The 27,514-nt window shown below is 39.0% G+C and overlaps 1 protein-coding gene across 11 annotated transcripts in view; it reads right to left on the bottom strand.

Moving 5' to 3' along the window:
* Positions 1-10,531: 10,531 nt before the first annotated feature.
* The window catches only part of UNC5D (unc-5 netrin receptor D), a 564,646-nt gene continuing 547,663 nt past the window's right edge, over positions 10,532-27,514 (bottom strand). For 9 of the 11 annotated variants that reach the window (XM_055295942.2, XM_055295941.2, XM_055295945.2 and 6 more), the window contains one exon: positions 16,313-16,726. In XM_055295942.2, coding sequence (XP_055151917.1) covers positions 16,522-16,726 — 205 coding nt within the window. In that variant the 3' untranslated portion in view covers positions 16,313-16,521. Of the gene's footprint in view, positions 16,727-27,514 lie in introns of all 11 variants that reach the window. The other 2 variants (XM_055295940.2, XM_055295946.2) reach the window with 1 other exon arrangement.

Genomic DNA, 27,514 nt, shown 5'->3' with positions numbered 1-27,514 from the left:
AAAAAAAACCCATAGAAGTTACTTGGAAAGTTTTTGAGAGATGATACACAAATAAAAGGCTCCCAGCAAATTTCCAAGACACACAGCATTGTCAAGAAAAAGTTGCTGAAGACTTGAACATGCACAAAAAACGTGGAGTATTGGGTGTGCCTAGCTGACCTTTTAGGATTATCTAGTTCCATGGGGGTATACTTCTTTGACCTCTATTGACTTGGTTGCATTATTAGTTCTGCAGGGGTAGAAGTTAAATGATGGAAAACTGAAGTCATGCAAATGCCTCTTGTCCATAGAAATGCAAAGGAATTTTGTTCAGATACAATTAATTTCTACTCTGGTAGGAAAGATAACATGATTTTTATTGCCCTATGAGGTATTCATATGTAGATTGATATTCCCTATAGACAATTTTGTATCTATTACTACTCTATACGATATAAGGTCTTAAACAGTTTTGCATGTATTAACAAATTCACTTCAGAATTCTCATTTACATATACATGTATGTATATAGTGTGTATGCACATGTTTATCTGTTCAAATTCTTCTTTGAACTGATTTTTAACATCAACTTCTTCATAAATAGTGACGTAAAGAAAATTTTTGTCTTTTTTTATATTTGCATTTCTGCCATGTTTTTAACCATTCGAAAACATTTCTTTTAATATAAAGATTTATATCGATGTATTCACTGCAAAATTATTTTAGACATAAGAGTAGGTTTCTTTGCAAAGTGTTGTGAACCCATAAGTATCTGAGACAGGTCTCAATTTATTTTGCCAACTTTAAGAACGTGCTGGTGACACAGCCTCAGGAGGTCCTGACTAAAGGTTTTTTTGTTGATGTTAATGCTGGAGGGTATAATGAGGCATGTCTGACTCCATCTGCCACCACTGCCTGAACTAGATTTTCAGGTTAACTCTGGAATGCCTTTGGCTGAGAGGAGGGGTCCAATGAAATGGTCAGGTCATTTTATTTTTGGTTTACACTCTTTTTAATGTATTCATTTATTCTGATTGCATCAGGAAGGAAGTCTGGAGAAGACGCTAACGTGTCTCGACCAACTGTAGTGTCTTCTGATGGTTCCCAGGAGAGTTGCACAGCTCAGACTTGCATAGCGCCAAAAAGCTACGACATGTAGAACTCTTTCATTGTATACCTTAGTTGTCTATCCTTTAGTAGCCCTAAATTCTGCTTTTGAATTAGGAAGACTTTCTGAACTACATACCTTATGGCTGAAGAAACATCAAGGCAATGTATTTTTAAGAAAAGTAGCACCCCATAAGTAGACCTAATTGAAACCCTGCCACTAACCAGTTTTGTAATCTTTGCCTAAGCCCTTCATTTCTCTATTTTATTTTGTTAAATAAGCACATTATTGCCTACATCACCATGCTTTAAAGAAAATTTATAGACATAAACCAAGTAAATGTTGAAATGTATAAATAAGTGCATAAACCAAGCGAACTTTTATTCAATCCATTCATTAATTTATTCCATTTTAGTGCCTACTATTATAGTGTTCTTTATCTCTGCCAAGGTAAATCTCTAAAGGATTCCCTTTTTTCGAGGACATCCTTATCTCTTGTACTATACTCCTCTCAAGGGTCTGTATATCTGACCCATCTCCCAGTCTTCTCAAATTTTGAAGTCCTTTTCCAGTACCTTCAGTCATCAGCAAAATGCTTTATATCCTCATAAATTTCTGTTTCCTTCTTCTTTGCTCTTACTGAAACCCAGCTCTTCCTTAAAACTACTGTGGCCCTTTTAGATGGTTGCTATTTTTGCTCCTATATTTTCTCTACCCTTGGAGGTGGGGTAGGAGTTCTTTCTCCTTCTCATCACCATTTCCAGATCACTTTCCCTCTTCTCTCCCTAATATTTTCCATTTTTGATGCTCCTATTTTGAGGTAATGCCACCCACTATCTCTCCTGGTTGTGATCATCTGATGCCTGAGTCAGTTCCCCTTGTCCACAGAAGAATTAGCTCTGGCTTAGTGTCATTCTCTTCAGCATGCTTCTGTTCTAAGTTTTGAAGATTTTAATAAACATATAAATGATTTTTCTACCTCCTCATTCTTTCAATCACTTGAATTTTGATTCTCCAATGACTTTATCTTTTACCATGTCTCAGCTACTTACCATCATTGTTATAGACCAGTGGTTCTCAACAACAGGCAATTTTGCTTCCAAGAGAACATATGGGAATGTTTGGAGATGTTTTTGATTGTCATAGCTAGTAGTTTGACTGTCATAGCTGGTAGATTATCATAGCTGGCATTTAGTGGGTACAGGATAGGGAAGCTGCTAAATATCCTATAAAGCACAGAACAGTCCCTTACAACAAAGAATTTTCCAGCCGCAGATGTCAATGGGGCTGAGACTGAAAACCCTCCCTTACAGGCCTTGTTTACAATGAATACGCCCCTCCACAATCACAGTTTCAAGCATCTCACTTTGACTTCCTTTACAAAAGAAACAAATAAAAGATCTCTCTTCTCATTACAGCAAAGCTCCTCAAAAGGATGGATTATATGTGCTGGCTCCTTTTTTCTCTTCTCTTCTCTCTTTTTTTTTTTTTTTTTTTTGCTTGAATCTACTTTAAAATAGGCTTTCTGACACCATACTCCACCTACACTGGTCTTGCCATGATCATAAAGAATGTCCACATTGCTAAATCCAAGGGTCACTTATTAATCCTCATCATACTTGACCTATCAGCAGCATCTGAGATAGGTGATTATGCCTATTCTTTTTTTTTTTTTTTAGACGGAGTCTCTGTCTGTCACCTAGGCTGGAGTGGTGCAGTCTTGGCTCACTGCAACCTCCTCCACCTCCTGAGTTCAAGCGATTCTCCTGCCTCAAGCCTTTTGAGTAGCTGAGATTACAAGTGTGCACCACACCCAGCTAACTTTTTTTTTTTTTTTTTTGAGACAGAGTCTCACTCTGTCTCCCAGGCTGGAGTACCGTGGCACGATCTCAGCTCACCGCAAGCTCTGCCTCCCGGGTTCACGCCATTCTGCTGCCTCAGCCTCCCGAGTAGCTGGGACTACAGGCACCCGCCACCACGCCCAGCTAATTTTTTTGTATTTTTAGTAGAGACGGGGTTTCACAGTGTTAGCCAGAATGGTCTCCATCTCCTGACCTCATGATCCACCTGCCTCAGCCTCCCATAGTGCTGGGATTACAGGCATGAGCCACCGTGCCCAGCCAATTTTTGTATTTTAATAAAGACGGGGTTTTGCCGTGTTGGCCAAGCTGGTCTCGAACTCTGACCTCAGGTGATCCGCCCATCTCGGCCTCCTAAAGTTCTGGGATTGCAGTCGTGAGCCACCATGCCCAGCCCATGCCCATTTGTTGGTTGCCCATTCTTCCCTTGCTCAGACACCACCCTCCTGATTTCTCTTTTACCTCACACACTACTCTTTCCCAGTCTGTACAGATTTCTTCTCATCTCCTGAAGGTCTTAATTTTTGAGTGCCTCAAGGCTTGGTGGAGTCTCATGATTTAAAATACATGTATATGGACACGTGTATCATTCTTCAAATTCTTCTTTGAACTGATTTGTAACATCAGCTTCTTCATTAGTGAATGAAGTAAATAAAACTCTTGTCATATCTTTTTTATATTTCCCTGTGTGTGATGTTTTGAACTCTTTGAAAATATTTTTCTCTTAATAATATAAAGACTTGTATCAATGTATTGTCACTACAAAATTCTTTTAGACATCAGAGTTGGTTTCTTTTGAAAGCACTTGTGAACTCACAAGTAAGTGAGACAGGTCTCAATCAATTTAGAGAGTTTATTTTGCCGAGGTTAAGAAGGCACCTATGTACAGCCTCAGGATGTCCTGACAACATGTGTCCAAGGTGGTCAGGGTACAGCTTGCTTGTATATATTTTAGGGAGACATGAGAGTTGTCTGTATTCTGGCAACTGCCAAGTATATTCCTCTCCCTTGAGCCTCAAACTGATAAGCCAGATGTATAATCCAAGTGTTCACTTTGATGTCTCATAGGTGCTGTGAACCTAAAACACACAAAATAGAGCTCCTGGTCTCCACTTTCCTCAAAACCTATCTCCATAAAACTCCATCCCAGGTAGTGGCATCTCCGTGTTTTTGGTTGCTTAGACCAAAATCTTGGAGTCATCATGGATTTCTTCCTTTCACAACATGCATCTGTTGCATCAGCAAATTCTGCCAGCTCTGCCTTGAGAATATATCTATAATTCAAACCCCTCTGATGACCTTTACTGCAATTGCCCTGCACCAACTCACAGTCATCTCCTGTGAATTACTACAGCAGTAATCTCCCTGCTTGCCTCCTTCTTCCCCAACATGTTCTCTAGTTGCCAGTGTGATCCTGCTGACACAGCTCAAATTTCTCCAATAGCTCCCCATTTCACATGGAGTATAAGCTAGAGCCTGGTAAGGCATCTATGATCTACCCCTTCACTTCTCTGAACTCACCTCCTACTATTTTCTCACTCACACTGACCTCCTTGCTGCTCCTTGAATAGGTGTACCACGCTTCCACCTCAAAGCCTATACAGCTGCGGGTTCCTTGACTTTGAATCCTCTCCTTCCAAGGGTCTTCCTGATTCACTCTCTCATCTCCTTCAGGTATTAAGTCAAAAGTCACCTTCTCAATGAGGCCTTGCCTGACAACCCTATTTAAAAATACAAACCAGTGGCCAGGTGCAGTGTCTCATGCCTGTATTCCCAACTGTTTGGGAGGCCAAGGCGAGAAGATAGCTTGAGGCCAGAAGTTTGAGACCAGCCTAGCGACATAGCAAGACTCTCTCTCTACAGAAAATTTTTAAAAATTTAGTTGGGTGTGGTGGCATGTGTTTGTAGTGCTAGCTACTCAGGAGGCTGAGGCAGGAGGATCACTTGAGCTCAGGAGTTGGAGAGTTTGATGCTGCAGTGAGCTATGATGGTGCCACTGCACTCCAGCCTGGGCAACAGAGTGAGACCCTGTTTCTAAAAACAACAACAACAAAACATGAACCAAATCACACCCCCAGATACCCTATTCCTCTTTTCTGCATCTAACTTACTCTGTATTTCTCTTATTTAGCCTTTACCATGTCTTTCCCCACAAGAGTGACATCTCTATGAGAATGGGATATTTATTTTTTGTTTACTACTGAATTTCCACTGTGTACTACAGTGCATCCTCTATAGTTACACTCAGTAAATGTTATTTTAAAAAATAAGCTCACTGTAAAGCAGTGAGACAATAGAAGGCACAATTAAATGTGAATTTGTTTTCTTGTTTGCCTAGATTTTAAAGGACAGTAAAAAGAAATTACAGTTTGGGCCCATAAAAGCCTAGAATAAGAAGTGTTAACTTTTACCTCTTTCAATGATAAAAACAAATATATAGTTGACTTTAGGATTTTGTATAATTTTTCACTTAGGACATGGCTAACCACATACATATATTGATGATCTTTTTCAGTCTTTGGATTTTTAAAGATATGATACTAGGAGAAGAGATTACTTGTTTCTCTGGTTATTCTAGCTAAATTATTCAGCCTAGGGATTGGAGACGAAGGAACAAGTCATGGTCATTTAACATTTTTTTATGTGTATTTCTAACAAATTGCTCTAAAATAATTAATTTCTAGTCATTTGTTTACTCTTTGACAGTCAATGTACAATTACCATTCTGTTAAAACACGTACCTGCATAGCACTTATTAGACTACAAAGCTTTTTTTCCCCCTTACATACAGTATTTCATTTGACCACTGCTGTAGCCAAATATGGGAAGTGTGGCAGGATATTCATAATGCTGATTTTACAGAGGTGAAAACCGAGATTCAAAAAATGAAATGGGCCGGGCGCGGTGGCTCACGCTTGTAATCCCAGCACTTTGGGAGGCCGAGGCGGGCGGATCACGAGGTCAGGAGATCGAGACCACGGTGAAACCCCGTCTCTACTAAAAATACAAAAAATTAGCCAGGCGCGGTGGCGGGCGCCTGTAGTCCCAGCTACTCGGAGAGGCTGAGGCAGGAGAATGGCGTGAACCCGGGAGGCGGAGCTTGCAGTGAGCCGAGATCGCGCCACTGCACTCTAGCCTGGGCGACAGAGCGAGACTCCGTCTCAAAAAAAAAAAAAAAAAAAAAAAAAAATGAAATGAATTGTCTGTGACTCCACTGGTAGGCATGAGAGCTGAGATTAGAACACATGTCTTCTCTTCCTATTTCAGGCTTTTCCCCCTTAGCTGCACAGCATCTTATGGATGGCTGGACACCTAACATTCCTTTTGAAGAAATGACACATTGAATTTTGCTCTGAGCTTAGAGCAAAATTGCAATGACTTGACACAAGTTACTAAATTGCTTATAAAACATGCCTCCAACTTTTTAAAGAAGTAGTCTTTATAAGGTTTAGCAAAAATATAACTAATTCTTACAGTTTTAAGGATGTATTTCTAGTGAGTTATAGAGAAACATGGTTAAATCAAGCATTCACAGGCAAGAATTATAAAGTTAAAAAGGTTGCTATGGGCTTATATGTTTAAAAATATGAAATTTTGTAAATAGCAGAGAAATGGGTGAATAGATGAGAAAACGGAAATGTAAGAAAATCTGGACTAAATTAATTTAGCATGGAGCACACACTTTATCTCATGTATCTTTAGAGAAAATATACACCAAAATGTGAACTCTGAGATGTTACTACAGCTCATTAAGTAAGAGTTAGATGATGATAAATACTTGGAAAATGCTATAAACAGTAGCTGCAGTGGAGTGATTAAAAATGCACATTAACTTCTCTTTTCCTCAGTTTCTCCCTTTACAAAATATGAGCAATAATTGTACTGCCTTCATGTGATTGCTAGGGGATTAAAATGAGTGAATTCATATAAAGTGTCTAGAATATTGACTGCACTGAAAATAACTACCATTATTGTGTTAAAGCCTTTGAGAGATCGCACAATAAAGAAACCTCTGTAAATGAAATTAACTCATCCTTTTCTAAACATGGCTAATCATGGGATCAGAACCTAATAACACAGAAGAGAAGTTTGGGGAGTGCTACTGTAGAAGACTCAGGGTTGTAAGGACTAGAGGCATGAAAAGTCTGGCCGCCTCTCTTAAATAAAATCCTTATTAATTGCCAATGCTAATCTTTCTGTTTGAATGTTCTTCCTCTTGTTTTTTATGTCTGACAAATTCTTACTCATCTCTGATGGAGAAATTGAAACCATGGTCCCAGTTCTCCATCCCTTCATGTATCCACACCCTTTACAATGTGATTTTCCAGCAATTCTCATCTAGAGGTGGATTCTATTTCCTTATCCCTTGAACAGGCAGGTCTTGTGGGTTGTGTTAGCCATTAGAATATTGCAAAAAAAAAAAAAAAAAAAATGATGATATTCCAAGTGTAGGCTTCACAAGAGACTCCACACATCTCTTTTTCTGCCTTTACCATGAGAACACGTCCAGCCTAGCCTATTGGACCATGAGGCACAAGGAGCAGAGTATAGTCCGTCCTGTTGTCCTAGCCAAGGCCCCAAATGTAGAAGGAGCCTAATCTGGAAGAGCTAGCCCAGCTCAATCTTTTAATTAACTGCAGTTACATGCCTGAATCCAGCTGAGGTCAACCGTGCCAGGTTTAGATCATGAGGACCTCCCAGCTGAACCATACATTTATGTGAATAATATATGGGTGTTATTTTAAGCCACAAATTCCAGGGTTTGTTATACAGTGTTATTCTAAAAGTCGCTTTATTTATAGACCACCTTTAGGTCTTAGCTCAATGGCAGCTTCTCCATGGAACTTTCCCTCACACAACACAATCTGGTTTCAGTGTTCCTCCTTTGTTTTATCCTAACAGTGGTGCTTCCCTTTTTCCTAACACTTTTTGTTGGATGGTGTAATAATCTCTTGAGTTGGAGATAGTGAGCTTCTTGAAGACTGGGTTAATGTCTTAATTGTGAATGTCTGATTGTAGCAGAGAGGTCTAGCACATAGCAGATGATAGTGCTTGCATAACTCTTTAACATTTAATTTGTGCAAAAACTCATGGTTTTAAGGCCCTGGTGTCATCTGAAAACCAGAGAATGGATCGTCTCATTGGTGGAGCACTTACTTTATGCAAGAACACTAACATTTAGACAAAATGTGATTTGTCTTAGATATGCCTTAAACATGCATTTGCCTCATCATCAACTCTAAGTTCTTTCTTAAAATCATCCTATGTGGTATGAAAATATGGGACCTTACTAGAGTATTTTTAACTCACTTTATGAAGCATTAACCTTTATATTAGAAAATAAGTTGCATTTCACTTAATTCAGCGTCAGTAAGACATGTTTTTTTCCTTAAATAAATTTTAGGTATCAGAAAGATACTAACATTGAGTACATTATTGGTCCTGCTGTGACCTCACTATGTGTATATAACGAATGCTCCAGGATGTCTCTGTTCAGAAGCACAACTAGCCAGAAACAGTTGTAGATGTGTTTATGGTTAAAATAGTTCTTGAATACTTACTTTATGCCCAGTGAACTGGATATGATTATCATCTTTTAGAGACAGTCTCTTGGCCAAGGTCACAAATCCAAAGTGGGATAGACTCAGGATTCCCATCCAAGCCTATCTGCTCCCAAAGTCATTCTGCTAACTACTATGCATACCGCCTCTCTAAAATGAGATGAAAGTAAGCCCTCGCTGACTGTTTACTAAGGACCATGGACTGTGCTAAGGGCTTTACATGAACCCTTTCACGTAATCTTTAGACTTTGGGGAGAATATACAATTCTCTTCTTATCCCTATATTATAAATGAAGCAGAAATGTTAAGTGTCTTGCCTCACATCAAGTACAAAATGATTGAGTCAGGACTTGAACCCAGACTCTGCTGTCATGGAGAAAATGCTAAATAACTATTTTTTGAGTGAATGAGTTAACCCCTGTCAGAATAAAATCAAATTCTAACAAATGTTCACTATATAAAAAAAGCATTAATTCATCCAAACTAACTTAATCCATTCAGAATTAGTTCCTAACTCAATAAAGCAGCTTTTAAATGAAGATTCAATTTTTTTTTTTTTGAATAGTTTATTACAGGTTCAAGCCAATCTGTTACATTTTCATCCAGATGAACTAGTTACATCCAGATCTTTATGCTGGTCACATGATTCTTCTAGTTAAAATCTATTTTGAGGAACTCAAATTGGATTTATTTGCTCTAACTATTTAAATAATTCTGAGATTTTGGGTCTGGTTTTGAATAACTATAACTGATTTACCTCGTTTAAGTTAATTTCGACTAATTTTCATTAGGCTTGTAGATTAAGTATATTTTAATTAGCATTACAGCTCTGCCTAATTTAAAGTGGTCAGAAAGAACTGTTGGAACCACACACAGCCTCTTTGTGGCTATTCTTATCTGTCCCTATAGTCCCATAAGAAAAAGACTTACATGGTCAACAGGGCTTAGGAAGTGCTGCACAGACTCCCCTCCTTCAGATCTATCATATACATAAACGTTTTCTTTTCTGAGACGGAGTCTCACTCTGTCACCCAGGCTGCAGTGCAGTGGCGTGATCTTGCCTCACTGCAACCTCTGCCTCCTGGGTCAGGCGATTCTCCTGCTTCAGCCTCCCAAGTAGCTGGGATTACAGGCATGTGCCACCACGGCCAGCTAATTTTTGTATTTTTTTTTTTTAGTAGAGATGAGGCTTCACCATGTTGGCCAGGTTGGTCTTGAACTCCTGACCTCAAGTAATCTGCCTGCCTTGGCCTCCCAAAGTGCTGGGATTACAGGCATGCGCCATGGCGCCTGGTCATCATATACATAAAGGTTTTCAAAAACGTAGTGTAGAGAATATTTCATTTTACTTCATAGCTTTTAAAACTGAATTTGAAAAAAAGTGTTTTTATATGGAAATAGTATTTTTAAAAAAACTGGTTTAAATCAACTTTTGACCTTTTTAAAAAATTACAACTAACTAGTTTAAATAGACCAGAAGCCATCTTTGGGTGGAACATTCTAGTTCAACTGGCTCTGGCCTGTTCTCTAAGTAGTTATGAGTAAATTTGGGAGAGCTCTCAGCATTTTAAAACCACTTAAAGCAGGTTTAATCAGCCACATGTCTTTGGAATGTACAACAATGTAACCATTAACATTTTCCCACAGAAGGGCAGAAAATGTTCTATACAGTCTGGAAAAATAGTCCAAGCATTTTGAGGAATAAGGTGATTGGTATTCCAGTATTCCAGTTATGGTATGGCTATGATGACCTTGGATTGTATAAAACTATATCCTAAGGAAGTGTGTGTGTGTGTGTGTGTGTATGGTACTGGCTGGGGTGGGAATGTTAGAAGACAATCTTCTTGCTTCCAGTAGCCTCACAACACTGCCTCACCCTCAAGGCTTGAGCAAGAAATTTGGTTCCATATGTTAATAGGTATTTGGAAATTGTCCTTTTGGAGAGCATTCCATCTCCTGCTAGGACATGGCAGGAGGTATACAAATCTCATCCTCATCGAGATTTCAAAGTGCCACTCATGTAGTATCCTAAAATGTCAATAAAAGACTCTTTATTCATAAATAACTGATATGCAGTAATTTACGTCTGTACATTTATCTTGAAAAGTCTGTAACCATCCAGTTTTTTTTTTTTGCAAACTCGACATAAAACATCCAAACCGTCCATTTTGTTCAATACAATATAACACAGCTGTTTGGCATTACCAAATATATATGTATATATATTTATAGATATGTACATGTGCTGAAAAAGAAGCCAGTGCAGCCTTTTCTAAGAAGTCCATCCAAGTATTTACTGTACAACATTCAGAATTTACATTGATAATACAAGGCACAAAAAGTGTGGTATGAAGCCAAGGCTATGCTTCATTCAACCTCTCTCCTCTGGCTTGCTCAGTCCTTCAGCTTCATGTCAAATTAAGTGTTCAGCCCTGCTTTATTTTATTTTATTTTTTGGCTTTGAACACATCAAATAATAAAAGTTGAGAGTGGTATGGGTTTGAGATATGAATCACTTGAAAGAACACCCCCACGCACCTTCCCAAAATAAACAGAAAAAAGTGAAATCTGTTTTAAAATCTTCCATGCAGAAATGGAGGTACGCAAGTACTCATATTTTTTGAGTTTGGGTCAGAAGAATGAGCCAGTTTTCCTTTAAATGCTTAGGTTAGAAACGTTTCTAGGTTGAGACTTCCTGGAGTGCATGTACCCATCAGACATGATTATGAAGAATGGGTAATTCTGAGTCTTTATTCCAATTTGGAAAAGGAGAACATTGTTCTTCCAACCAGAAAATTCCCAGATTCTGAGTGCTTTTCCACCTTTGTATAGAAAAGTTTTGAATGCTAGTGACCTACATAATCTAGCCATAAGCCTTGGAGAGTGTTTCTGATTGAAAGTTTTCAGTTACCCTCTGCTGAAGCTTATATTCCTGATACCTGGCACAGGGTGCTCTGTCTCTCAGCATCATTGGAACTAGCTAATGGAGGGATATTGGAATTATTAGGTCTATTTCTGATTGTAATGTCTGTGTTTCAGTAATGGGATCATAAGGCATGATATTCTGCTGACAAACTCCCCTCAAATATTGTCTCTCCCCTCTATGATTCACCAGAACCATAGTTAAATCTCCACCTACAGATACGAAAATTTAAGAGAATTATATAATTTGGCCAATTTTTTGGGATTTGAGTGTAAACAGTGCTTGAAATTAGTGAAATACTTTTTTAGGGTTAGCAAAACTGGAGGCAAAAGGGCATTTCCATTGTAATCATGCCTTTTGTGAAAGTATTTTGACACGCATTCCCATTCATGCAAAGAACTACCTTACCAAATTTAGTAATATAGTCTATAATTCAAAGCTATGATTTTTTGAAAAATAAGTAAGACAGAGCCCTGCTGATCTCAATATTAGTGGGGAAGGGAATTTTTAAGCTTAGGCATAACCATGAAGCTTAATGCCTTTTTTATCTTTGGGTCAGATGGAGGGCGGGTGCTAGGACATGAAGTTTAAATGTTACTGCCTTAGGTCCACCTCACGAGGACATTCCCAATCCATGATCTTCACAGCAAAAGGAAAAAGCAATGAGTAGCTGCTTCAAAAACCACAATTATTCTATGTGAGTTAAATTTCCTACTTCAGATCACGGTACTACACACTAGTGACTAACGGCCAGGTCTGATTTCCATCCCCTGTTACTTTTTGAAGAATTACAGCGTACAAGTTGCCATTTCGATGTCGTGAATGACCCTGGAGTGGGGATGTGAGGAGTTCATGGTAGACACTGGCTCTCCTAGAATTGCTTTTGCAAAAACACCACATGCTGTCAATACAGCCAAACAGCTTTGTAACGGCAGCTTTTGAAAGAGTTTGGAACGTAAAAACACAAAATATGCAACACGTCTAAGATTAGTAACATTTTCACTTTTGTGACATTGGACAAAATACATTTTTGCTTGTAGTTCAGGAAAATTCTATGCAGACAAAACAGTGGAAACTACGGAAACGGTGGTCATTCAGCTTTTGGCTAAAGCATTGATTTTCAAATGCAGCGCTACGTCAACTAACACCAAAGACGAATAAAATTGTGTCATTCTCTGTAGGCCAACATTTTGCTCTCCCATTTGCTATGACCATCACCTTTAATCCAGTCAATGAGAGTTACTGAGGATTCAAACTCTGCAATGTTTCATGAGGAAACAATGACAATGGGCCACAGACAGTGGGCCGGAGAGGAAGATTTCTCAGCTCCTTCACGACTCCTGTGACCTTTACAGAGCTGGAACAAAGACCTCTGCGAGAACTTTGCCTTCAATACATCGGATAGCTATATCACTCAACACATTTACAGAGGACAGAGGGACTAAGAAATTGAAGGGAAAATGGCTAAAAGGAAAAACAAAAGCATATCAAGAGATTTTATAACATTTTGAAATTCACAGGTAAATTTGCCAGAAGTTTGGCAAGTAGAAAATACTGTCTAAAACCAATTATCCTATTTTAATCATCTACATTGTTTATCAACCCTGATGCTAAGAATGTTTCTCAAGGAAAATAGTTGCAATAAATCCAGAACTTTTAATCCAAAGAGAACCCTGTTTCAGTGATTTGACTTAATATCCCCTCCCAAAGACAACTGAAAGAAAAATATAGAGATCTCGGCAAAAGACACCACCTGCAGTTGGAGACAAAAATAATAATAAAAAAGTTCTTCTCTTTAAAGAGAACTGTGTCAATTCTTTTTCATCTCTTACAAAAAGGCCAATAAAATTTTTGTGGGAGTACATCTGAGTTTTATGAGACTTCCTGCACTGGTAGATGAAGTTTGCATTTAAATCCATAGAGCAAGCTTCCTTTTGGCTTAAAGGATTTTAATGTAAACTAGTAAGAATGTACAAGCAATGTTGTAAAAACTGTAAATTAACTTTACGATGCTAGAGTCTGGTGAATCTGTGAAGTGCACCATTTTGGTGGCATAATTTAAAACCATATTTAAAGCATGACTATTAGACTTAAATGCCTTTGAGGACTGAAAGATTTGGTATTGAGTGGGATATTTTTGTAAAAATTTTAAGTAACTTATCAAGTACTCGAGGCCACTTTTAATTTTGTTTCATTTTGCAATAGGACAATAAAATTTCCAAATTAAGTACTTGGATAGATGAGTAAATCTCTTTCAAGAGGGGCGTTTGTGTTGTGACAGGCACATATTACAATAGGACTAAATTTAGGTCACAGTGAATAACTAAGTTGAAGTGTAAGCTCACTTTTTATCTGATCTGCAATTCTACCTCCTCCCCCACACCTTGGTCTGTAAATCTCACAAATGTGGGTTCTCTTTGAAATTGTATTGTAACATACTGTGCAATCCTGACATGCAGTGACCACAGAATTTCATACATTTCTATAGAAATCCTATGTAGGATCCTAGCAGAAATAAATAAAAGAGAAACATAAAGAAGAAACAAAATGGGCTGAAGGATGAATTTGATTGAATCTTAGGCTGAAGTCTGAGGTGAATTCTGTTAACTTCTTCCTTTGTTATCCTATATGATATGATGTTCAAGTGTGTTTATAAAACCCAGGCCAAAGGAAAAAAAAATCCATGGGAGGTAACTCCAGACATTTAGGGATTCACAATAATCTTGTCTCATCTTAAAATAATCTAGATAGACTTGAGGGAAAATCATTTAGAATTTTCATCTATTTAAAAATACTTAAAATGTATCAAACATCTAAAAAAAAAAAAAAAGACCTATGTAGATTCACAGAGTAGATGAAACAATTATAATGCCTATTAGAAGGGAAGAGGGAAAATGCTAAGGACAGTTTAAAACAAAAATCCTCCAAGATGGAGTCTAACATAAGCTCTATAATGTGTCTTCTCCAAGTTTTTACTCAATAGTGAATGCAGATTTCCTCTGCACACTGCCCCATGCCAACCAACTTGTGACTGGTTGACCATCTACTTCTCTTTCTCTTTCAGAAATTCTATCAATCAGTGATGCCAGATGATTTACATTTTCATGCTGTTTATCTATTGTTTCCTAGAAGAAATAAATAAGTTAAGCACACTAGCAAAAGGGTGTTTTCCTGATCTTGACATGGTATTGTGAAAATATGCTTGACAGTTCTAAGATGATTTCTTTGTTCTACATCATAAGCCTTTGGTTCCTGAGAAAAGCGAGATGCTTTTGAATTACATGTAGCAAAGCCTTCTATCTAATATAGGGGACCATATATACCACACATTAGTTAGAGAAAATGGCCAACACATTCAAGAGTTCTTCCATGCCTTACCCATGGTATCACAAATTCAACTCATCTTTAGGCCTTTTTCACTTGGCATGGAGATTCACAACATTATTATTATTATTATTATTTTACAGGGGATCTACAAAAACGTTGTTTAAAAAAATTGATCATATCCCAACTGCCAAGTACTCCCCAACTCCCCCATTCCCTGACTACTTTTTATTCGAATGTAACCAACCTCTAAGTAGCTGACTAGCTGCCTTGTGGTTCATCTGGGTCCTTGACTTTGGTTGTCCTGATTGTGAACAGCAAGTTAAAATATCCACCAGAAGATGAGCAAGAGCAAATCTGTTCATCTTTAGTCTACCAGGACATCTTGTCAAAAATGACTTAATAGGATAAAAAGATGGAGTAAAGTGAATGAGGGTCATGAATTATCTGTGGATTTCAATCTTCCACAACATCACTGCCTTCTAATGTAAAAAAAAAATCATACAGCAATAGACATATGTTAATGGTTCTATAGAGAAAGCATATTCAGGGAGGCTGAATAGTCACAGCATGAAGGCTCCCTGAATGATGCATGTGGTTTCAGGGACACTGTGGTAGAGGTATTCCTCAAGTCTATTTACTCAGATAACATTTAGAGCAAAGACTATCTGCTAATTTCCCAAGAGGCAAAATGAGGATCACATATAATCTTACTAAGAGATTTTGTGATGACATAGTACCCACATGTTAGACAATTTCAAGAATCTGGATTGAAAAAATGCAGTAAAACTCATTTTCTTATAACAACAATGTTAGAGAACTAGATCAACACATGCCTCCTAGAATTATAGCTGATTTGAGGCCTATGATATCTGCAGTTCATGTGTTTTTGAAGCTGCTTTAATCTCTCCTGTCCCCATATCCATGTAATAAGCTGTGTTCTAATAGGACTCAGCAATTTGAGTGGCTTAGATGGGAATAGAGATGGTCCCACTTTGTTGTGTTAGAAAAAACAACTTTCGATATTGACAAGTTTAATTATGCTCCTTGATACCTCTCTACTGCAAGGGGTAAGGAAGAGGAAGAAAGAATAAGGGTAGATTTGTCTCAGGAAAAAAGTAAAAGGTGGAGTACACTAAAAGAACTAGTTTGTGGTCTGTCTTACCTCTCCATTGTGTCTCCATTAAGTGGCTAGAAGAGACAGGGAGTTGGTGCTGGTGTGATGTGCTCAGATTCTAAATTCTAAATGGCCTCCTTGACGTTGTTGAAGTCATACAAATGGGTTGGCAACCCTGTTTCACATCTAAAAGCCAGTTTTACAATGATTTCTGACATCACAGATGCCAGTTGGTAGAAAACTCTGACAATCTAGTACCAGAATCAGCTGGCCCTTTGGGGCACATCATTAAAAACCTATTTCAAAACATGCACTTAATCAATCTCTGCCTTCCCAGCATTATCATAGCTCATCTTTTCCCACAGCTACTTCTGCTCTCACTTTTTTCCTTGCCACTCCACATCTGAAGAGTTAACCCAAATGTGGATTCCAAGGAGACAGTAGAGCCCTCTTATATGTAAGAGAACTTGTACTTTTCCCTATTAACATGTTTTACCTATATAAAATTTAGTTTCTTCAACAGGGGAATCTCACTGATTATAAATGAAGGCTGAATTCCCCCAACACCACTGGGCAGAAAGCGGCCTCTTTCCCATTTAAAGCAAATGTCCCCAAGCTGGCCATCACTCTGTCTCATGGGAGGAAGTGGACTAGAGTCCATTTTGCCTGCTGTAGTTGAAGTCGGCTTCATCAAGCTGGGATTCTGAAATGTTTGAGAGTTTCGTGTGTGTCCTCCCAATCTCTTCAAGGGCACAGGCCAGGGAGTCAAGATCACCATCATGCTGATGACGAGCTTCCCACAGGTTCAAAATGACAGCAGATGGGCTACTTTGTGTAGCGAAATAAGATAAATTCCTAGATGCAGAGAGTTAAACAAAAAGAACAAAACAAAACATGAAAATAAAGGAATAAACACCGATCACCATAGGAGAATTAAAAATGAATTTTAGTAGATATTATTATAGTAGGGATAAAAAGCTATAGTAAGGCAGGTCTGGGGCAGTCTAATTTGTATCCCAGCACTCAATTGAAACTGTGCCGTGGAATGTTACCAATAACCTTATCTCCCGAGTCTTGTTTTGTCTGTCTTGTTTGTTTTACAGACAGGGTCTTGCTCTGTCACCCAGGCTGGAGTGCAATGGCACAATCATAGCTCACTGCAGCCTTGACCTCCTGGGCTTAAGTGATCCTCTTGCCTCAGCCTCTCAAATTGTTGGGATTACAAGTATGAGACACCATGTTTGGCCCCAAGTCTTTTGCATCCTCACTTTCCTTGAACTCTTTGTGTGTGTGCCTGTGTGTGTGTGTGTTTTCCTCTTGACCATCCCCTTGACATGCTCTATTTCATTAGTTTATGTCATACTTTCACTTATTCCTATTTTTTCAAAATATTTGAACCCTCTCTACTTTGGCAAACATAAGAGCTTTCAAGGTTTTATCTCTGATTTCTTGTTGTTCTTTCCTTCCTCAGTGGGCTTATATACTAAATGGAGTAGTTATCAAACAACATAGATAGTATTGTAAATCTATACCTCCAATCTTTAAGTTAATGTGAGCTAATTACAGATCTCTAAATGGCCTTGGGATTGTTCCAATTACAGATGCCTCTAGCTCCACAAACACAATGCATCAGAAACTGGTGTCTCCGTGCCTCCAAACTGGTCCTTCTTCTAACTCGAACAAGTATCCCAGTATTTATAACCATATTTCTAATCTCTCACACTAGACCATTTGTTTTTGATTCTTCCTTTTATATTTTTTTCTTTTTAACGTACTCATCAGCTTCTCTGTTGCTCTCCATGTTTACTACCTATACCTAATTTATACTCTGTCACTTTATGGTCTAAATCACAGCAAAATCTTTAGTTTTTCCAAACTCGAATATACTCTGCATTCTAGTTCCTCAGTCATGAAATATCTACTCTAGTTGTCTTCAATGACTTCCTTGGTCTGGCCTTGATCTAGCTATGGATATCGATATAAATAGCCATAGCTGGATATGGATATCCCTATCACATATATATGTATATATATGATAGTATATCTATATAGATAGATATATATATATAGTCTTTTCTCCCACTCAGTCTTATTTTGCTCTTTGAGCCACTGACCCTGACTTAGGTAACACTTTGCTTCTTGCTTTAATTTAATCCATTCAGTTCACTAGGAAGGTCCACTTCCTCCCTTTATCCTGTTTATCAAGATCATACGCACCCACAAATGGACAAGTTTAATTATGCTCATTGGTGCCTCTCTACTACAAGGGGCAAGGAAGAGGAAGAAAGAACAAGGGTAGATTTGTCTCGGGAAAAAATGGTTCGTTTTGTGTGTGTCTCAATGGTTCGAAATCCCAGTGATGTTTGGCTGTGTCCAATGGTTCAATTTTCATCTCCTCTTTTCCCAGAATGATTTATGTCTTCTCTGAACTCTTTTTATGCTTGTACTTAACTTTCATGTGAATAAAATGCTTATCTATTTCGTGTGTGTGTGTGTGTGTGTGTGTTTGTGTGTGTTTTCTGCCTTCCCAATTTGACCACAAACACCTGAAGGGTAAGGATCATATCTACTGATTTTCTGAATCTGCTACAGCACTTACGATAATACTACGATAGGTGTTTATTCAACATTCTTCAGCCAAGTAATTGATTCCTACGGTGCTTTTTAAGATGGCATGGTGTCTTCAGTAAAAACATGGTAAGCTTTAGGACAGTAACTTTTCTATGATGAAGACAAAGACAACACAAAAGATTAAAGGTCACTGTTCTTCATAGGGATTTTTTTTTTTTTTTTTTTTTTGAGATGGAGTCTTGCTCTGTCACCCAGGCTGGAGTGCAGTGGTGCAATCTCGGCTCACTGCAGGCTCCGCTCCCCGGGGTTCACGCCATTCTCCTGCCTCAGCCTCCTGCGTAGCTGGGACTACAGGCGCCCGCCACCTCGCCCGGCTAATTTTTTGTATTTTTTAAGTAGAGACGGGGTTTCACCTTGTTAGCCAGGATGGTCTCGATCTCCTGACCTCGTGATCTGCCCGCCTCGGCCTACCAAAGTGCTGGGATTACAGGCGTGAGCCACCGTGCCCAGCTCATAGGGACTTTTACAGTAAGGATAGAAATGTCATCTCTGGTAAAATTCTGATGAGTTGAAAAGATTTTCCAGAGCCAGCCAAGTATTTCCTATTTTGAGGATGGCATTACTTTCCCTTACCACACCCAGCTTATAGTCACAAAGAGGACTGATGCAGAGCGGAGCATTCAGACTACAGACAAGCTTTTAAGGATGCGTTGCCATTTATAAGAGCCACAGATGCACGCACACACGTGCACACACACACACACAACACACACACAGCAATTCTGAGTGAATAAAGTGCTGTTTTATTCAAAGGTCTTAAGATCCTGTTTACAGTCAGTTGGTTGCCAAATAGCACTACAAGTATGTTCCACTAATAGACATCTTTAATTGTGAAATAGAAAAGGCCAGCTTAAAACCATTCTCTCCAGTTTTTCTTTTCGTCTTTTCTTTCCTTCCTCCTTTTCTTTTTTCTTTAATGGTTATTCATTTCTATACTAATAGAAAGGGCAAAGCAAATCTTGCTTAAGTAGTTGAAGGGATCTTAGTTCCTCTTATTTAAGAAATTTGTTTTGGCTGAGTGTGGTGACCCAGGTGGGAGGATCACTTGAGGCCAGGAGTTCAAGACCAGCCTGGAAAACATAGCAAGACTTCTGTCTCCACAAAAATAAAATAAATTAGCCAGAGTGCAGTGGTGCACACCTGTAGTCCCAGCTACTCAGGAGGTTCCAGTAGGAGGATCACGTAAGCCCAGGAGTTCAAAGCTGCAGTGAGCTATGATTGTACCACTGCATTCCAGGCTGGGCAGCAGAGTGAGACCCTGTCTCAGAAAAAGACAAACAAAAAAACCAGACAACTTTGTTTTGAATATTGGCACTTGTTCCTTGTCATGTACAGATGTGTGTAGGGAAAGTTGCAATATCTTCCTACAAACACTGTCACCAAAACCCAGGCAGAAGGCAAACTGAAGGAACAGCTGGGAGAGAGGCAAATGGAGAGACAAGGCCTGAGTGGACTCTGGGTCTCCTGTGTGACAGTCTTCTTTTATGTCCATCATGAGAATGATGACCATGGACATTCTTTTGTTTCTAGCATGGGTAAATGATTCTTTATGATCTCTATTGTTGTTTCAAAAACAACAGCTACAACAAAAAAGCAGCAGTACTTTCTCCTTATTAAGGATTTATAGTTAACATTTTGTATTTGCTATTGAACAACGATGAACTTTTGCCCTATGGGAATGACTAGAATCTTTGTGAGCCTACTACCTTAAAAGTTAACACTCTATTCTATACCAGGGGTTGACAAACTTTCTCTGTAAATGACCAGATAGATAGTCAATGTTTTTGGTTTTGGGGGCCACATATGGTCAGTGTTGCTGCTACTCTACTCTGCCTTGGTATTGCAAAAACAGACAGAAACAATATATTAAGTGAATGAGTGTGGCTGTGTCCCAATAAAACTTTATGTGGCACACTGATATTTGATTGTCACACAGATTTCATGTGTGGCACAACATTACTCTTTTTTTTTCCAGACCATTTAAAAATGCGAAAACCATCCTTAGCTCATGGGCTATATACAAGCAGGTGGTGGGCCAGATGTGGCCTGCAGGCCACCATGCTGACCTCGCTCCTCTGCTGTCTTATAACCTAAAGTAGGTTTCCATAGCTAGTAGTGATTTGAAAGAAGATGAGGCTGAACTTCCTGCATTTGAAATAAGCAACTAGAGGGCCAGAGTTACTTAATCTCTAGCTCTATGTCCTGCCTCAGGCACTCTGAGAACTTTATCCTAGGTAAATGTTTGGGGATCTTTGACATTTCAAGACATGACAGGAACACCAGGGCATAAAAACGCAATAACAGAACCTTTAGAGAGGCATAAAAACTAGGTTTTGAGGCTTCTAATGAATCATTGTCTCAACACAACATTAAAAATATTCGTGAGTACACCTGCCTCAAGGAAGAGAAGGGCCGGAGAATGACTCCTGCCAGTCATATGGTTCTGAAAAGTTCTGCAAATGTCCTGATTTGTGGAATAGGCACCCACAGCTAAAAGAAGCTAAATGATCAAAAGAGGCAGAAATTGAACTCTCTTGGCACAGGTCTCTGAACATATTGTAGCAAGTGAAATGTGCTCCCCGAAGCAAATTTTAGATTTATTCTTTGAATTTGCACAAGCACATTCAGCACAACATAAATCTCAAATTCCACTTAATTTTAATATATACATAGAAGAATGTATTGGCCTTATTAAAAATAGTAGAATCAGCTTTGCAGTTAACAGACATCCTACTGTGAGAAAACATCTAAATGGCATTTTAAATGCCATTTTCAAGGCATTATAAATCTAAGTACTACGAATGTAACAAACCACACAGCTCATGCACCTAGAAGGTCGCAGTAAGTGAAGAGAATGTAGACCAGGGGTCAGCCAGTAACAGGAAGAAAGTTTCATTATTGGGAAATCAAAACTTAAGCAGGGAAGATGACAGTGTATAACCTTATAAGGGGGATAATAAAACTTAGGTGACATCCAGGAAGATTGTTCCCATAGTACTTGGCCAATGAGGAGCTGGAGGAGGGACTTGTGTGCTAGGAGATAAATTACCTGCTGTAGCTGCCCTGGGTATGCCTGCCTACCAGACACCCGATCTTGCAAGACCACTATTAAAAGTCTTACTTTCTCTGTTCTTTGTGCCTCTGAGTCTATTCTTTGGGTTTGGACGGGTGAGTGTGTTTCTCACACTATTAAACTACATTTATCTGTTTACAATAGAATAATATATAGGCTTGGCGTGGTGGCTTACGCCTGTAATCCCAGCACTTTGGGAGGCCGAGGTTGGCAGATCACCTGAGGTCAGGAGTCCGAGACCAGCCTGGCCAACATGGTGAAACCCCCACCTCTACTAAAAATATAAAAATTAGCTAGGCATGGTGGCATGTGCCTGTAGTCCCAGCTACTTGGGAGGCTGAAGCACAAGAATCGCTTGAACACAGGAGGCAGAGATTGCAGTGAGCCAAGATTGCGCCACTGCACTCCAACCTGGGTGACAGAGCAAGACTTCATCTCAAAATATATGTATACCTAAAATCTCAATGCAATAGGCCACTTCTCAAAGATAGTTGAATTATTTTGCTGCTTACCTGTGTGCAAATGCATTATGATTTTATGAAATTGGTATGCCATGTATCCATCTCATCTCCTTGTGAAATTATTTGGATCCTAATCTATGTGACCCATTTCTCTTCATCATAATGCGGGTGCATTTGGGCACCGGCAGGTAAATGCACACACCATTCAGGGAACATTGTTAATACAGTACTACAAAACAGAATTCACAGTAGTAATTGATTTTAAACGATTTCCTGAGTGCGTTTGATTTATTTTTTTTTTTGAAATGGAACCAGAACATTAGCAAAAATAGTAATCCTGAATATTCAGATAGATGCCTGAAAATGAAACTTAAATTTTTTTCTTTGACAAATTTTTAAGGAAGTGAATGCTTACTACCCTCATCTTAGATGCTTCAGATTGTTAACTTTTTTATGCATTGACTCCAGGGAACCTTTTGTTACAGCTTTTTCAAATTCTGATCAATGGAGGTAATTCTGAAAACTAAGATTTATTTTTTGTAGTGTCATTAAGATGTTATATTAATACGCAGACGTAAACGAGCTACTCTCTATTTTTTATTAATTATTTTATTTTTGAGACAGAGTCTCATTCTATCTCCCAGGCTGGAGTGCAGTGGTATGATCTCGGCTCACTGCAACCTCCACCTCCCAGGTTTCAGCAATTCTTATGCTTCAGCCTCCCGAGTAGCAGGGATTACAGGTGTGTGCCACCATGCCCAGCTAATTTTTATACTTTTAGTAGATACAGGGTTTCACCATGTTGCACAGGCTGGTCTCGAACTCCTGGCCTCCAGTAATCAGCCAGCCTTTGCCCCACAAAGTGCTGAGATTACAAGTCTCAGCTGTTGTGCCTGGCCTAAACAATCTAATCTCTAAATTTTAGGAATTTACTTTAGCATCATTTTGTCTTCAATTCATTTCCCCAGCCCTATAGACTCAATAACTTTATCTTTTCCTTTGGAACTCTGAGTGAGCACAGATAAACTGTAAAATACAGGGACAAGCAGATTAAAGCTTAGGCGAAGACAGCTGAATACATTTATCTATGTAAGTTCATTGAGTACTAATGGTTTATTAAATTTAATTTTGTTTTCTTGAGCTTAAATGTTTTCTATACACCTGAGTTCCAGGGGATTTGTTTTATTACCATGATTAATCTTACCTTTCAGAGACTTCTCTGTCTCCATCCCTTGGCTTCAATTAAAAGCCCATGCGTTATGTAGAAGCCAGGGCAGAACTGGAAACTTCCAAATCTTGACCTTACCAATTTCACCTGCTGGACATAGGCCAACTTACAATGGTGTATATGAGTTAAAAACCGAATTTTTATATAGAATCTTAATTTTCAGAATACATCTTTAAACTAATAACCTTGTTAAAATAATACAACTTTAGATTTGAGGATTTCTGGAAATAGTTATTGAGCCTTCTGTTTTCTTTTTTGGAGGTATAAAGGTGGGGTAGAGAATTGAGGAACCATGATAGAATTCTGCCTTGTAGGTCTTTATAAATGATTGCAACACAGGGCTAATTTTATGAAAAGGAAAAGTGGCTAGAGATACCACCTTTTCTTTAGGACTGTGAAAGCTTTCGGATCTTCCCAAATCCCTGAGTATTCAAATGCAAATATTTTAGGGACTAGCACATCTAAATCCTCCATCAGTTAACAAAGAGATTAGATAACAGGAATGGAAAGGAAGGCACAGGGCTCAGGCTCTGTCTTAGCCCTGGGGAGGTACACCTGAAGAGCTAGCTACCAAGGGCACCTTGCACTTCCAGCTGGAGTGGGCCCAGCTCAGCGTTCTGAGTCTGTAAGGGCCTCGCTTTCATTCGAAATTCCAGATAACAAAGCTTTTATTTCAGTTACTCAGAACCATGGTACCAGGAGGATAGTCTACCTATTTGCAAGCTGCAAGCTCTTCCCGTGACTGCTTGTGAGAATGAATTTCATATTAAAATATACTAGGGGATTGCGTTTGAGTTGCAGCCCCACATTCTTAGCAGAGAAGTCACCTCAACCCAGGTACGTGCAATAATTTCCTTCAGAATTTGGGCTTTTGCCCAACACTTTCAAATAGAAGGGAACAATTGTACCTGTGACATGAAGGCAGCAAGTTTAACTGTTTAAAAATTGTTGCTACTTACATATGACTTTTTTTTTTTTTTTTTTTTCCAAGATAGCGTCTCACTCTGTCACCCAGGCTGGAGTGCAGTGGTGCGATCATAGCTCACTGCAGCTTTGACCTCTCAGGCTCAAGTGATCCTCCCATCTCAGCCTCTCAAGTAGCTAGGACCACAGGTGAGCATCACCATACCCAGCTAATTTTTTAAAAAAATTATTTTTGGTAGATATTGGGTCTCACTATGTTGCCAGGGCTCACCTTGAGTTCCCTGAGATCAAGTGATTGTCCCATCTTGGCCTCTTAAAGTGCCGGGACTGTAGATGTGAGCCAGCATGACTGGCCACTGTTTTTAATTTAGCTGCTAAAAAGAGTATTTTTAAAAGATCTTCTGGGCCAGAGGTGGTGGCTCATGCTTATAATCCCAGCACTTTGGGAGGCCAAGGAGGGTGGATCACGAGGTCAGGAGTTCAAGACTAGCCTGGCCAACATGGTGAAACCCCATCTCTACTAAAAATACAAAGAATTAGTCAGCTGTGGTGGCAGGCGCCTGTAATCCCAGTTACTTGGGAGGCTGAGGCAGGAGAATTGCTTGAACCCGGGAGGCGGAGCTTGCAGTGAGCCTAGATGACGCCATTGCACTCTAGCCTGGGTGACAGGGTGAGACTCCGTCTCAAAAAAAAAAAAAAAAAAAATTTTTTTTGAGTGGTTTGTCAGTACAAAAAGTAAAAAGGTTAAGCTGCCTATAATAAATTGGAAAACATCATTACAAAAACAGTATATAATCCTATATAGCACCAGATAGGGAATTGAAACAGTCATAATGGAAAAATATTAATATCTCTGCTATCATTTTAATTGTCTAATTTAATGAAGGCCTCTTATGTGACCAAAACCAACCCTCCCTATGCTTCTTTAAATGCAAATAGAAGAGAAAAGCCACTTGTCCTCAAGAGCAGTAATGGAACACACCATAAGCATTTGGCCCATTCATCAAGCTTTCATCCCCAAACTTCAATTTCACTGGGTAGTCAACAAACAGCAAAGCAGCCTTCAGGATAAAGCAAGCCAGTGCTGCATTTTTAAAGACTAAGCAAGAGATGAGCACTATATAGTTCCTGCTGTCCCCCAGTATCTCCCAGTGAGAGGAAGCTGGCATGGAAAACCCGAAAGGGAAGGACGTGGGCACCTGAAAACATGCTGAGTTCCAGTCTGCCTTGTTCTAAAAGTGGTGCATTAATTATTTCAGGCCAATTAATTTGGCAATAAAATTTCCCTCATCATTATCCTTTTACCTATTTCATTATCTGGTTCTTGGAAAAAAGCAAGAATTCTTTTTTTGGAAATGTATGAGAGCCCTGGATCCTTGAGGACTGTCTGTTGCCAAATGAGAACAAAGTCGGTTATGGTCCCTGTTTTCAATTCTCCAGCTTCATTCCTGACAGGATAAGCCTATGACAGTTTCTCAATTTGGGAAATGAAAAGATGATAAAACCTCACAAATAATTGAAAAGAAATAGTTAATCACTTAAAGGACACTAATAAATTAGATACAATCATTCCTACGATTTTCCAGTCTCAAATTATGTAAACATCCTTATTCAGATGTACTGACATTGTTAACTTTTTTCAGTCCTGTTTGAAACAGCACTTGTGAGAGGGACTATTTAGGCTATAAAGGGGTTTTGGCATGCCTGTCTTTTCTGAAAACGTTAGTTTATAGCAAGGAAATCTATTCCTTCAAAGCCTAGCACGCACACACCCACTGCCTAGAAGAAATGTGACACCCCTTGTCAGCATCCCCTGAAGCTCAGTGGGAGCATAACTTTAGTTCTCTTGGAGGAAAATAAAAAGCTTATTATTTTCCATATTGCCTTTAGGATGGGCACCTGCCACTTACAAACCATATACAGCTTGTTCATGGCTAAACGTGTCCCAGAGCTCTCTGTGTTGAGCTTCATATTAGCGGGCAGTTTCATGAATCACTGGCTTTGACAAAATGAAGCCCAAACATCTACCACTTTGCTGTGTTGGGTCCCTCTGGCTTCACTGCAAGGGCTTTTTAAGTTTTGGACCCTGCATAAGTCCATACCGGACCAGAACCAAAAAAACCTGATTTGGGCTTCATTGTATTTTTGACTACAAGGACCTATGTATAATACTATCTCCCTATCCAATCATTCTTCTTCGAAGAGTCATCTGGTTTCTAGAACCAGGTAGTAAATCTTGACAAGTAAATAAAAGGAAATAGTTAATCACTTAAAATATTCTCTCATAAATTAGATAAATCATTCCTAGGATTTTACTTTCTCAAATTATAAAAACATGCTTATTCAGACATACCGACATTGTCAGCTTTCTCAGTACTACTTAAAACAGGACATGAAGGCTGGTATTTTGGAAATGGCAGCCTCACACCCATTATTTGAAGGTTAGAATGTGTTTTCTAACCTGCAGAACCAAGAAAGCTTAGTTTAGTGTGATCATAGTAAATCCCCAAACACAAGAATGAAAATACCTAGAGCCCGTGCTCACCAGGTAACCACACTTAGTGGTCTGCCCGTGAAGCCGGTGCTCTGTCTGCATCTTGTACTGATCATCCTCCCTCTTTCTTTTCCTCCCTTCTTCCTTCACTTTAAAGGCACCTGGCTCTAGGACTCTCCTACCTCAAGTGTTATTTCGCAACACTTATTCAGAAACAGATTGCTAAGCTGCCTTGGGGCCTTCCTCCATCCTTTTCCTCGGCCCTCTGGCCATCTCACTGTTCCTTTGCATCCAATTAATAGGATGGACAGAGGAAATGAAAAGATAGCACCTCAATGCGAGAAGATTCTGTTTCTCATTAAAGGCCCTCTTAAAAGATTTCATGGGAAACAAATTATAGCACAGCATGTCAGCCGTGAGATATGAGGAATTTCACGTATACGGTTTTTACACCATAACCCATTAACTCTCAAATCTGAAGTGTGTTTGAAACATTTTAACTAGCAGACCAATAAGAAATATGTTTTCCCTGGCAAGTGCTTATACATGTTCAAACAAATATACTATTGAGGAGGGCACTGGGAAAAACTGTTAATAAGACATCATTTATCTGCTGCTTTCCATTTTGGAATCCTTTCTTCCACTGTGGCGGCCTCCCCTCTACTCATCTGCCCATATCTCATGGATCTCTTCCCATCTCATGAATCTGTTCCCATAGCAACTTGGTCTAGCTGGCTGTGTTTTCACAAGGGTTTCTGGAATATGAAAATTAGGAGGCATCACAGAAGAATGATCTAATAGAATTTCAGGTACTGTTAAGATCTGAGGGAAA

This window comes from Symphalangus syndactylus, chromosome 10, assembly GCF_028878055.3.
Source record: "Symphalangus syndactylus isolate Jambi chromosome 10, NHGRI_mSymSyn1-v2.1_pri, whole genome shotgun sequence".
Taxonomy (NCBI): domain Eukaryota; kingdom Metazoa; phylum Chordata; class Mammalia; order Primates; family Hylobatidae; genus Symphalangus; species Symphalangus syndactylus.
This window is presented reverse-complemented; position numbering and strand designations above follow the sequence as displayed.